This window comes from Lissotriton vulgaris, chromosome 1_1 (assembly GCF_964263255.1).
Source record: "Lissotriton vulgaris chromosome 1_1, aLisVul1.2, whole genome shotgun sequence".
Taxonomy (NCBI): Eukaryota; Metazoa; Chordata; class Amphibia; order Caudata; family Salamandridae; genus Lissotriton; species Lissotriton vulgaris.
Genome location: NC_141685.1, coordinates 808,490,825 through 808,502,947, shown reverse-complemented (window position 1 = coordinate 808,502,947; position 12,123 = coordinate 808,490,825). Strand labels below are relative to the sequence as shown.

General features: G+C 48.3%; 1 protein-coding gene across 9 annotated transcripts in view; it reads right to left on the bottom strand.

Annotated features, from left to right (window-relative positions):
- Window positions 1–12,123, bottom strand: part of RC3H1 (ring finger and CCCH-type domains 1) — an 828,931-nt gene that overhangs the window by 263,893 nt on the left and 552,915 nt on the right. For all 9 annotated transcript variants that reach the window (XM_086956761.1, XM_086956804.1, XM_086956790.1 and 6 more), the window contains one exon: window positions 8,176–8,328. In XM_086956761.1, the coding sequence (XP_086812887.1) occupies window positions 8,176–8,328 (153 nt within the window). The remainder of the gene's footprint in view (window positions 1–8,175; window positions 8,329–12,123) is intronic.

Sequence of the window (12,123 nt, the reverse complement as noted above, 5' to 3'; positions counted from 1 at the left end):
CGAGTGCTGGGGTCTGAATCGTTGGATCAACGCCTGGATACTGGCGATTCTCACTGAATTCGGCTGCGCAGTGGCTGCCAGAGTGTTGATTGTCGCGCCCAGATACTGTCGCACGTGGGGGGGCTGGAGATGGGACTTGGGGTAGTTCAGTGAGAAGCCCAGATCGTGCAGGAGATGAATGGTGCGTGACACATGGTCTACGCACTGTCGTTCCGTCCTTGCCTGAATGAGCCAGTCGTCCAGGTAAGGAAAGACGTGGACGTTTTGGCGACGGAGATGCGCCGCCACAGTCGCTAGGCACTTCGTAAATACCCTTGGTGCCTTGGTGACCCCGAACGGTAGGACCTTGAACTGGTAATGCTGGTCTAAGAGCGTGAATCTGAGATACTTCCTGTGGGAAGGATGTAGGGGGATATGAAAATAGGCATCTTTCAGATCCAGCGTAGCCAGAAAATCCCCCTGCTGAAGCAGGGGAAGCACTTGCTGCAACGTGAGCATATGGAAGTGCTCCGAGAGTATGTACCAGTTTAGGGGCCTGAGATCCAGGATAGGCCTGAGGGATCCGTCCTTCTTGGGAATCAGGAAATACAGGGAGTAAACCCCTGTTCCCCGCTCTTGCAATGGAACGAGCTCTATTGCCCCTTTTTGCAGCATGACTAGAACTTCCTGCTGCAAAAAGGTCAAATGCTCGCCTGACATAGGACGGCTTCTTGGGGGTATGTCTGGTGGAATGGAAGTAAGCTCCAGACAGTACCCGTACTGGATAATGGACCTCACCCACCTGTCCGTGGTGATGGACTTCCACGCCGGCAGGAACTGCTGGAGTCTCCCCCCAACCGGTGTTGTATGGTCGGGGGGCAGTGACAAGACGTCACTGCTTGTTGGTGGTGGTGGACCTGGAGCTATTGTTTCCACGTCCCCTGCCCTTGACATTATTGCCTCTGTAACCACCTCTACCCTTGTTGTTGTACGGGGTCTGGGTGTTACTCTTGTAATATTGTGTGGACTGGGATGCCTGCCCCCTTGTGGTGCCTCTGGAGCTTGAGCGGCGAAAGGAACCACTCCGAAACTGCTGACTTTGTAAAGCCCCCATTGATTTGGCAGTTTCCGTATCTTTTTTCATTTTTTCCAGGGTGGCATCCACCTCAGGTCCAAACAGGTGGTCAGGATTCACTGTTTGATTCAGTATCGTAGTTTGGATGTCGGGTTTGAACCCTGAAATTCGAAGCCAGGCATGGCGTCTAAGCAACACACTGGTGTTGATAGCCCTGGAGGCTGTTTCTGCCACGTCTAGTGCACATTTGATGGATGCATTCGTAATGAGTTTGCCTTCCTGAATCAGCATCTCTCCTGCCTCCTTGTATTGGTCAGGCAAGTGTTGCAGTATGGCCTCTAAGGTGTCATAATGGGCCCTATCATAACGTGCAAGCAGGGCTTGGGTGTTAGAAATTCTCCAGATATTAGCTGCCTGTGCAGCAATCCGTTTGCCTGAGGCCTCGAAGATCTTGGACTCTTTGTCTGGGGGAGGAGCGTCACCAGTAGTCTGAGAGTTCGCCCTCTTCCGAGCGTTGGAAACAACCAAGGAGTCTAATGGCAAGTGTCCCCTGATATAGGTAGGATCCGTCGGCGCTGCTTTATATTTCCTGTCGATTCGAGGGTTGACCACACGCGCCCGTGTGGGCTCCTTGAAGACCTCCGTTGCATGTTTAAGCACACCCTTGAGCATCGGCAGCGTTTTGACTGTCTTTTCAGCCACAGAGAAGGTGTCGAATAAGAAGTCCACATCCACGGGGTCCGAGTGCAGCTCGACGTCGTGGTTAGCCGCAGCTCGCTCGATCAGAGCATTAAAGGCTGCCGAGTCCTCCGAGTCCGCAAAGAGTTGCGTGTCCTGACCCGATTGCGGGTCCTCCGTGTCGCCTCCGGCGGACCAAGGTGCACGCTCCTCCTCCGGATCCGAGTACGCCGGATAGGTGTACTCGGCATCGTCTTCGTCCACATCGCCTGCGGGGGAATGCGTTGGCGAGAGTCCCAGGGCTTGTGGGGACACCGGTTCCACCAGAGCCGAAGAGTCTGCAGAGTCCCTTTTGTTTTTGAGAGGGATCTTGAAATGCTCCAACGCCGGCTCCGTCGTGATCTTCCTCTTGAGGAGAGACAGTTTTCCGGTGTTGGCGTCGATGATGACCTCACGACGTTCTTCTTCAGCAAGCGGCTGGAGCCGAAGCTTCGACGCCACCAAGGTAGCTTTCGGCGTCAGTACCTCCTTCGAGTGTCCGCCCTGTTTCGACGCGAAGGCCTTCGGCGCCGACTTGGGTGGTAGGGTGAAACGGATAGGCGTTTGCCCCTTCGCAGGCTTAGGCGGGAGCTTAGGCGCCACAGCGTCCTGAGCGGGAACCACACTGTCCTTTCGGATCCGCTGCAGGGATTCCGCTACCTTCATCGTTAAGGCCGGAGAGGGCTTGACCGGTCCGAGCGACCCCCCGTCGTCGAGAGCCTGATCGCCGGCAGCCATCTTCTTCGGAGCCGACGCCCCCTGGCTATGAGCGTCGTCGCCCTGACGCTTCCTCGGAGCCTTTTTCGGGTCCGCGACCCCTTTCGGAGCCGACGCAGACGCGTCGGACGATTTCGCCTTCGGCACCGACCCCGAGGGCTTCGGGTCGGCCATTTTGACTGTCTTGGAAGTTGACGCCTCCAGAACCTTCTTGACCATCTCAACTTTCGCTTTCGGTTTCGCATCCGAGGGTGCGGGACCAGTCGGCTTCACTTTCGTTTTCTTCGAAGTAAGTGATGGTTCACAAATGTCCGTGACCAGGCCCGAAGGCGGGGACGTAGGACTCATAGTTAGATCTTGGGTAAGGCCCGAAGGCGATCCCTCGACCTGGGCCGTATGAAGGGGACTAACCCCTGAGTCTGGTTGGGGATGCTCCTCCTCCGAGCTATCTCCCATCGTGGTAAAAGCCTGATCGTCGTCCCCTACCTCGTCGGTGACTTCGTCAAAGTTCTCCTCACCCGCGTCGTAGGTCTCCCCTTCGGATGCGGGATTAGAGTCCGAACCTTGCACGTCGTCTTCGTCCTCGACAGATTCTTGAAAAATGTCATCTGGTGGGGGCGCCGCAGCCGATAACTTAGCCTGGAGCCTATGGGCTCGACGAATCTTTAAAGTCTTCTTGCTACGGAACTTCGAACACGCCATGCAGGCGTCTTCGCGGTGATCCGGTGACAAGCAGGTATTGCACACAGGGTGCACATCGAGGTGTGAGTATTTAGAGTTACACACCGGGCACTTCTTAAATGGAGTCCGCTCCATAGCAAGAGTGTAGTGTAGGCCCGTCCGCGCCGAAAGCACGTGGAAGGGCAGCAAGAGATCGGGGCTGAGAGTCAGAAAGAAACCCGAACGCAACTATACCGACGCCCAGCCTAAAGACCTTTTGGTCTCGAGTAGAAGTTGAACAACTAACGGTTCCGACAGAGGGAACCGAAACACATCCGAACCCAATGGCGGAAAAAAACAATCTGGGGATGGAGGCGATGCCCATGCGCACTGTAGTCCAGGGGAGGAGCCACCTATCTCGTGATACTTCGAAGACTCTTCCAGGACAACAATGTGCAATCATCCGGACCCAACACTAGGTGGCGATCTATGCACAGATATGAATTCAGCAGCCCACATGCCTCGAACAAAACATTTCGCTGGATCCCCACCGAAACTAGAAAAACAGTCACCCATGCACTGGTCACGAGCCGCCTGGACTACGGAAACAGCCTATACGCCGGTACCAGCGCAAAACTCCAGAAAAAACTCCAACGCATCCAGAACGCTTCAGCCAGACTCATACTAGACATCCCGCATAAAGACCACATCTCTGGTCACCTGAAAAGCCTCCACTGGCTCCCCGTCAATAAGAGGATCACTTTCCGCCTCCTAACCCACGCACACAAAGCACTTTACGAACTGGGACCTGAATGCCTCAACGCACGACTCTCCTTCTACACCCCCTCTCGCCAGCTACGATCCTCCAACCAAGCCCTTGTTACTGTACCTCGCAGCAACAAAACCACCATGGGAGGTAGATCCTTCTCCTACCTAGCAGCTAAAACCTGGAACTCACTTCCTACCCACCTTCGCCTCACTCAGAACCACCTAGCATTCAGAAAGCAACTTAAAACTTGGATATTTGACAAGTAATTCCTCACCCTTCTTCAAGCGCCTTGAGACCCTCTGGGTATGTAGCGCGCTATAGAAATCTTTTGACTTGACTTGAACCAGTATCACGTTGTTGACCCAGACTTTAAGGTGAAGGTGTTACCGGAGCCTAGAGTTTTTTGGGACCGGGCCATCGACGTCATTTGACCTGGAGTAATCGGCTGGTCTTCTGAGTCTGATTCGTCGGCTTCGGAGACGCTGGCTTGTTCATCTCCTGTCTCCGGATCGTCGGGCCTGCCTCGAAGATGTCTTCCGGGACGGAGACTGTTGATCTGGACATTTCGTGACATTGTGCATAGCGATCACATATAGTCTTCTTAAACCTGAAAGAATCACAGGCCTGGAAGTGTAGACTCATGTTCTGGAAAGAGACAAAGGTTGCAGACCTCGTGGAGATCTGTGTGCGGGAATTTAGCCCCACACTGGCATTTTTTAAATGGAGTCCTTTCCGTATGCTGGTTGATGGCGTTGATCGGCCTAACTGCCAACGTCGACGACCGGACTCTCTTTGCGAAGTAGATGTGTGTCGAGAGATCGCGATCTAAACAATACTGTTGAGAAGTGAGAGCTTTGCGCGTCGAAGGGGATTCGAAACGACACCGACCTGGAGCGCAGCAAATTACATCTGAACCAGATGGAGGAAAAAAATAATCTGGAGATGGAGTCGATGCCCATGCGCACTACTCACTAAAAGAGGAGTTACCTATTTTGTGACTAAAAAGACTTCTACAATAACGAAGTGCAAACACCCGAGCCCAAAACCAGATGGCGATCTATGCAAAAGTATGCGATCTACAGCTCATATGCCTCGAACATAGTGTTATCGGTTTTGAGGTAAGTAATCGGTCTTTGGAGTTGAGGTCCAAGGAGTAGACTCAAGGGTCCCCCAGGGTCAAGGATGCAGTCCAGTAACACCCTCAGCGGCACTAAGGCAGCCGGGTGCAGGGTGCTGAGGCCCAATGTTATCCAACGGGGTATAGGGGGCCTCCGGTTGGTGGCTGCTGGCTAGCAGGCCACTCTGCTGTGGGAGCAAAGCTTCTGGGCTTTAGCTCAGGGCATATAGGGAAACAAATTGGCACCAAAGGTGCACCCTCAGCGGCACTAGGGCGGCTGGGTGTAGGGTGCTGTTTCGACCTCTGCCATCCTTTTGGTTTCAATGGAGAACCTCCGGTTTGCAAACGCACTGAAGTCAGAGAAACGAAGGTCTCCTGGGTGTGATCACCACTTCAAGAGGTAAGTTAGGAAGTTAGGGGTTGGTTAGGCACCGTTGGTTAGGGCACACAAGGCCATGGGGCATCGGGTGCAGAGGTGCCATTTGGGGTCGGATTTTCTTACCACCTCCTGGTTGCGGTTAAGGGGGCCTTCTGGATTTAGATTGCAGGCGTCTGCTTAAGGCAGGTCAGGGGTCACCCAATCCCGGGTCCGAATTGCCGGGGTAACCTCCTCGTGGCGTTTGCCCACTCTAGCCGTGCACGGCGGGTGCAGAGTGGAGCGGAGTGGATTTGCGGTGTCCGGCCGGGGTAAGAGGTTGTAGGTGAACAAATCTGGTGCTCGCGGGAGACAAAGTCTTTGGAGAGATGAAGGCAGGCAGGTCCTCTTGGGGTTTTCGAGGTTGCTGCCTGCAGGACACACTGGGGTTTTGCAGGAGCAGGTTCGAGGTGGAGATAGGCTGGTAGGGCTGGGGCCAAGTCAGTGGGCGTCTTCCTCTTGTTGGCTTTGGCATGGCTGTTCGGTCCTTCTTTTCTTGTCCGAGGAAGCAAAGTTCAGTGGTTCCCCTAAATACTAGATTTATGGGTGTTACAGGTAGGTCAGAGACAGGGACCAACGGTTCCCTTCCCTGGGGTGGGGTGGGTACAGCCCCTATTATGTCACCCTCCAGGGGGAGGGGGGTATACGCCTGTCCCTGGTGAGTCCCCAAATCTTCAAGATGGCATGGACTGAAAGTTGTGCTTCACCTCACCTTCCCCACCTGAGAGGTGGAGTTGGCAGAGGTGGAGACACCTCTCTTGCTGACTTATTTTTCCTGCTGGTTCTCCCGCCCAAAGTGGGGGTCAGAACCAGTGTGGACCAGTTGCTGAAAGCAGCAAGTGACCTGGCGAAGCTCACAAAGGCGGCAAGCCTTTGAAGCTACCACCTCGTGAACCCTGCCCATCCTGGGGGAGGAGGCTTGGCACCTCTTCCCAGGATGTGCATTATTTCAGGCCCCAGAGAGCAGCAGGCTCTCGACCCAGGAGTCCAGAAACATGTCTGGTGGTGGCAGCTGAAAGCAGCCACTCAGCCTGGACACTAGTGGTAGGTTAGTTTTCAAGGGGCATCTCTGAGATTCCCTATGTGTGCATTTTTAATTAAAACCCACACTGGCGTCAGTGTGGTTTTAATGTGCTGAGAGGTTAATACCAAACTTCTCAGTTTTCAGTGTAGCCATTATGGTGCTGTGGAGTTTGTAATGACAAAATCCCAGCACCATATACTCTTAATGGCAGCACTGCACTTACAATGTCTAAGAATGGACTTAGCCACTGTAGGGGTACATGGCCCATGCACCTGTACCCTCACCACTGGTATAGTGCACCCAGCTAGAGGGGTGACTTACCTATGCCAGGTCAGTGGGTTGTAGGCATGGCACACATGGATGTGTGCCATGTCGACTCTTCACTTTGTTCTGCACCAAGACATGCAGCCTGCAAAGGCGGTGTGTGAGTGTCAGGATACAGGACCTCTAAGGGTGGCACAATAAGTTCTGCAGCCCTTAGAGGCCTAATCTGGTCACAGTGCCCTGGGTACCTGTGGCACCATTTACCAGGGGCTGACCTGTGGCCAGAGATGACAATGGAGTTTAAGCTTCAATGCAGTTTCAGGGAAAGAACATAGGCCCTGGGTACCTGATTAGCAGGAGCCCAGGCACACTCAAAGTACATCATAATTAAGCAAAAAGTGGTGGCAACCATGCAGAAAGAGGGCACTTTCTCACACAGCGGAGCTATCTTTAGGATATGGAATGACTACAAGGCTTTTTATGCTTAACAAGTGGAACGGCAGTGCTCAAAAATACTGAAAAATAGTTACTAGACCTGCAGGTCTAGTAACTTAAAATCTACTTGACCTAACTGTAATGTAATTGACCTCTGTCTCTGAAAGCCGCGCAAATGTAACAAGTTAACAAGATTTAAAGCCATTTTTGTTCATTCACTTAGTGAGCAATACAGATGCCTTTAAATCTTGGTATCTTGTCACATTTGCTCTGCTTTCAGAGACAGAGGTCAAAAGTCAGTTTGTATTTCTATTCGCCAGAAAGGAAGAGTAGGACCCAAAAATAGCCCGTCTTAATTAAATCTGGCTCACAAATGTGAGTAGGCGAGTGGATTTTTGCGTGCCCTGAACTGTGGTAGTGAGTTTCCAGCCATCCCACCTCAGATAGTCATACAAGCATATATAGTAATCATAAAAATATTACTATATCTCGGAAAGCAAAATCTAGTTTCCCAAGCAAGGACACTGCTTCGCTGTAGAAAAAGACTGTTTCAGAAGCAATAAAACCAATATTAGGGAACTAAGTGTAAAGTCCTCTTTCTGAGGCAGTTTATGACAATTTAAGGCAAGGTGCGACAAAGCTTTCTTGCTAGTTTTAAACCTCAAAAACATTTACAAGCGTAAAGCAGAAACAATAGAGCTGTAGACACAATTCACTTTCAAGTTATTAATTAATGCCATGAATTCTGAACTTTAAGGTGTGAGAGTATCTTGCCCATTTGCAAGGAACATAAAGATACAAAATAGAAACTATCAAGGAATTACCTGTCAAATGCTAGACGCCAGCAGCTACACTGCCAGGGCGGACTAATACCAAAAGAGGAGACAAAGTGACGGACATTTACAAGTCTAGAGAGAAGCATACTGATACTATCCCTTTTCTGCAATTTGCCACATATTGTTGCATAGGCCAACTTCAAAGCATTTCCCCATTGAACACCTACTGTCATCTCAACATTCCCAGCAGCCCCAGCATCTTTGGGTTTGGCGTCTTTGGTTCCGATGTAGGAGCCGATGGTCTCACAGGACCAGGGAGAGTACTGGCTGTAATCATTGCCTTTGAATTTCCCAGCAACCTTCAGATCTTCATCCAAGTACTAGAAGAAAATAATTAAGAGTACAGGCCAATCAGTGAGAAAAATAGTGATGGAGCACTATATAGCAAAGTTTCAGGCCCTCTCAAGAAAACCAACTCACTTAGGCTCTACTTTCACTTTTACTTTGTAGGTCTCAGCTCTAGACAGCGCATGCACTGTCTCGAAGAGATATGTTGTATATATTACTATCCATCAACTGGTCCCATTTGAGCAACTGTTTTAGGAACTACTTTTTTCTTTCTTTAAGAGCACTTCACATGAGCGTTCTAATGTTCACTCGCTACAAACTACTTGTTATATCGTCACATTTGACGTGCACTGTGGTGTTGCTTGATCGTACTGCAACACCCTCCCGATTGACTGACTGCTAGGTGCATGAGTGCCATTGCCGAAATTAGACACAATCCAATTAAAAAACTGACACATATAAAGTAATATACAGACAGACTCAGATCGAGCGTCTTAAACTAAAAGCTTAAAATGGAAGGGATTCATGTTTGTCAAGTTATTCCCATAAATACATAAAATTGTGCTAGAACCGTCAGCTATTTTGGAGCATAAAATATTACATATGTCAACTCACAGAACAACCAAAGGCAAAAAATTGCTATTTTAACAAAAGAAGCAGCTTTAGAATGCAAAATTATTTTATTTTAGAACTACGTTCTATGTGGTCAAGAAACGTTACTAGTTTTAAAAATGAGTGTTTACGTAACGCAAGATAAGATTTTAACTATAACTTTAAGTTTCACAAAAGCATTAATAATGTTGCGGAATACTTCCTGCCAGACATAGCATTTTTATCTTTCTTCTGAAGTTCGATGATGGCAGAGCTGGATATATGGCTGTCTCCTGTCCCATTTTTGTGTCTCGGGTCAAGTGGTGTAGCTGTTGCAGAGGGGAGAGGTTTGTAGGAAGCTAGCTCTGTAAATACTACACCAAAGTAATGTATAGTGTGCACAGAGACCAGTGGATCCCCAGAGGCTTTGCAGAGGCTAAAATAAATAATAGCTTACAGTTTGAAGCTGGCTCTGTATATACTATACCAAAGTAAGGTATAGTGTGCACAGAGTCCAGTGGATCCCCATGGTAAGCAGAGGTTAAGGAATATGCTACTTACCAGTATGCATCTGTTCTTGGCATGTAGGGATGCTGACATTCATATCTTGTGCATAGATTGCCGCCTAGTGTTGGGTCCGGATGATTGCACTTTGTTGTCTTGGAAGAGTCTTCGAAATATCACGAGACAGGTGACTCCTCCCTTGGACTACAGTGCGCATGGGCATCTTCTCCATCCTCAGATTGTTTTTCGCCATTGTGGCAAAGATGGAGATAGCAAAGTAAGAGATGGCCATGCCAGAGATAATGCGGCAGCTGCTACAGGAACCGGGGAGGAGAACGGGCGATATGAGTGTCAGCAGCCCTACATGCCAAGAACAAATGCATACTGGTAAGTAGCATATTCCGTTCGAGGCATGTGGGCTGCTGAATTCATATCTTGTGCATAGACTGTATAGCAGTATCTCCTCTAGCGGTGGCTACCTGTGCCAGCTTCAGCAGTTTGAAAAAGAGTTTTGAGGACAGCCTGGCCTACAGCAGCTTGCTGTTTTGTTTGCACATCTACACAGTAGTGTTTTGTGAAAGTGTGTATGGTGGTCCAGGTGGCTGTCTTACAGATGTCTTCAAGAGGAATATTTCCTAGGAAAGCCATGGATGCCCCAATTTTTCTTGTGGTGTGCTCTTGGGGGACGGTTACAGTGAGTTTTGCCTTTTGATAGCATATTTGAATGCATTTAACTATCCATCTGGCTATTCCTGATTTTGAAATTGGATTCCCTTTGTGTTGTGGTGCAAAAGCAACAAACAGTTGCTTTGTTTTCCTAAAGGATTTAGTTCTGTCCACATAATAAAGTAGAGCTCTCTTTACGTCTAATGTGTGCAGGGCTCTCTCAGCTACTGACTGTGGATTTTGAAAGAACACTGGCAGTTCTATTGATTGGTTGATATGGAAGGTGCATACAACCTTAGGCATGAATTTAGGGTTTGTTCTAAGAACCACCCTGTTGGCATGTACCTGCATGAAAGGTTCTTGAATTGTTAGTGCTTGTAATTCGCTCACTCTTCTGAGTGAGGTAATGACAACCAAGAATGCAACCTTCCACGTTAAGAATTGTAGTTCGCATGAGTGTAGAGGTTCGAAAGGAGGGCCCATAAGTCTGGTTAGTACTACATTTAGATTCCAGACTGGGGAAGGGGGGTGTCTTGGAGGGATCACCCTTTTCAAACCCTCCATGAAGGCTTTGATTGCTGGTACCCTAAACAGTAAAAGGTGTTGCCTGTTTTGAAGGTATGCTGCTATAGCAGCGAGGTGTAGTCGTAGAGAAGAGTATGCTAAGTTACATTTTTGTAGATGCAGCAGGTAACATATAATTAAGCTTTCCTGTTTTCAGTTTACATTTTTGGTTAATTCTGGTGGGGTTTTTTCAGTGTTTTCAAGTGATTTCAATACCATTAAACAGTGGTTACACATTTTTGCGCCTTTAAAAACAACAGAAACAGTGTTTTTCCGGTGTTTATGGAACTTTTTGCTTTTATTATTGGTTACTTTCTGCACTGATAGTGCATGGTATATAGACCATGTGAGTGCAGTGTAAATGAGGTCCAAATAAATGTTTACAAATTATTGTAGTACACCTTACAATACTTCTTCAGTGAGTCATTGGTCATGCACGCTCACTCTTTCCTTCCCATGTAAATGTTTATCTGTGAAAAGGCCCTCTCAACATTAGCATTTGAGATGGGCAACGCCAAAATAGCCAGTATACAATTTGCTAAGTCTGGCCACTGACATAGCTTTCCATGCCAATACTGGTGCACCTGAAGATTGTGATTCTCTGTGACAGGTTCTGCAACATATGTGTTGAACTGGGCTCATTTACCCTCAGAGTTAATGAACCGGTCACAAATGAGGCAGCACTTTTGAAACGGAGGAGAAAATTTCCCTTTACCGAAGGGATCTAAATCTTGTGCAGAGTACTGCAGTGAGGCTTTATTGACGTCAAATGCAATGGTTGGTGAAGGGCTATTTCTCATACATTGCAAAATATAAGTTACTGATTTGCTTCTTAACATTTATTTGCTTACCAATTGGCAAGCACTCTAGCATGGAATATGTTGCAGTGCCAAAGCCACTAAAAGTGTCGCCCAGCCTACTCTCAAGAAGATGTTTCACATCAACACCAATTCTGCTGAGCAATTGGTAGACAAGGGTGTTTTCATACTCTAGTTTTTTTTATTATGTCCACTACAGCAGTCATTCTTTCCTGTAAAAATTTAAGAATGCAGTAGAGCGTACTTTTTTCAAATCTCTATCAATATGTGACCAAAGATCCTCACATCATCACTCAGCAAACGTTCTGTAAACGGTTGCTACATGGATAGGACTGAGAGCCACCAGCTAAGGGACATAGTTGGGATACCTCTTTCTTTGATGGCAAACAAAGCACAAAATTAGAAATATTTGTGTTTTAGTTTCCGTGCATAACAAAACAGTGCACCATAATGGACTAAAAAGTCAATAGCATTCTTCAATAACTCTGAAGATTGTAAAGATGCTTTCAGCATACCAACTAACAAGTGGCAAGGATCTTACAGGGAAGCACTTTAGCTCTGGTAATGATTTCGACAGGTCATCACACAACGTTTTCATATACATAGCTGAATTACTGCAAATACAAACAAAATAAATCCAATCTTTGTTGAACTTGGTAAGAACTTTTTGCAGCAGCATTCTAA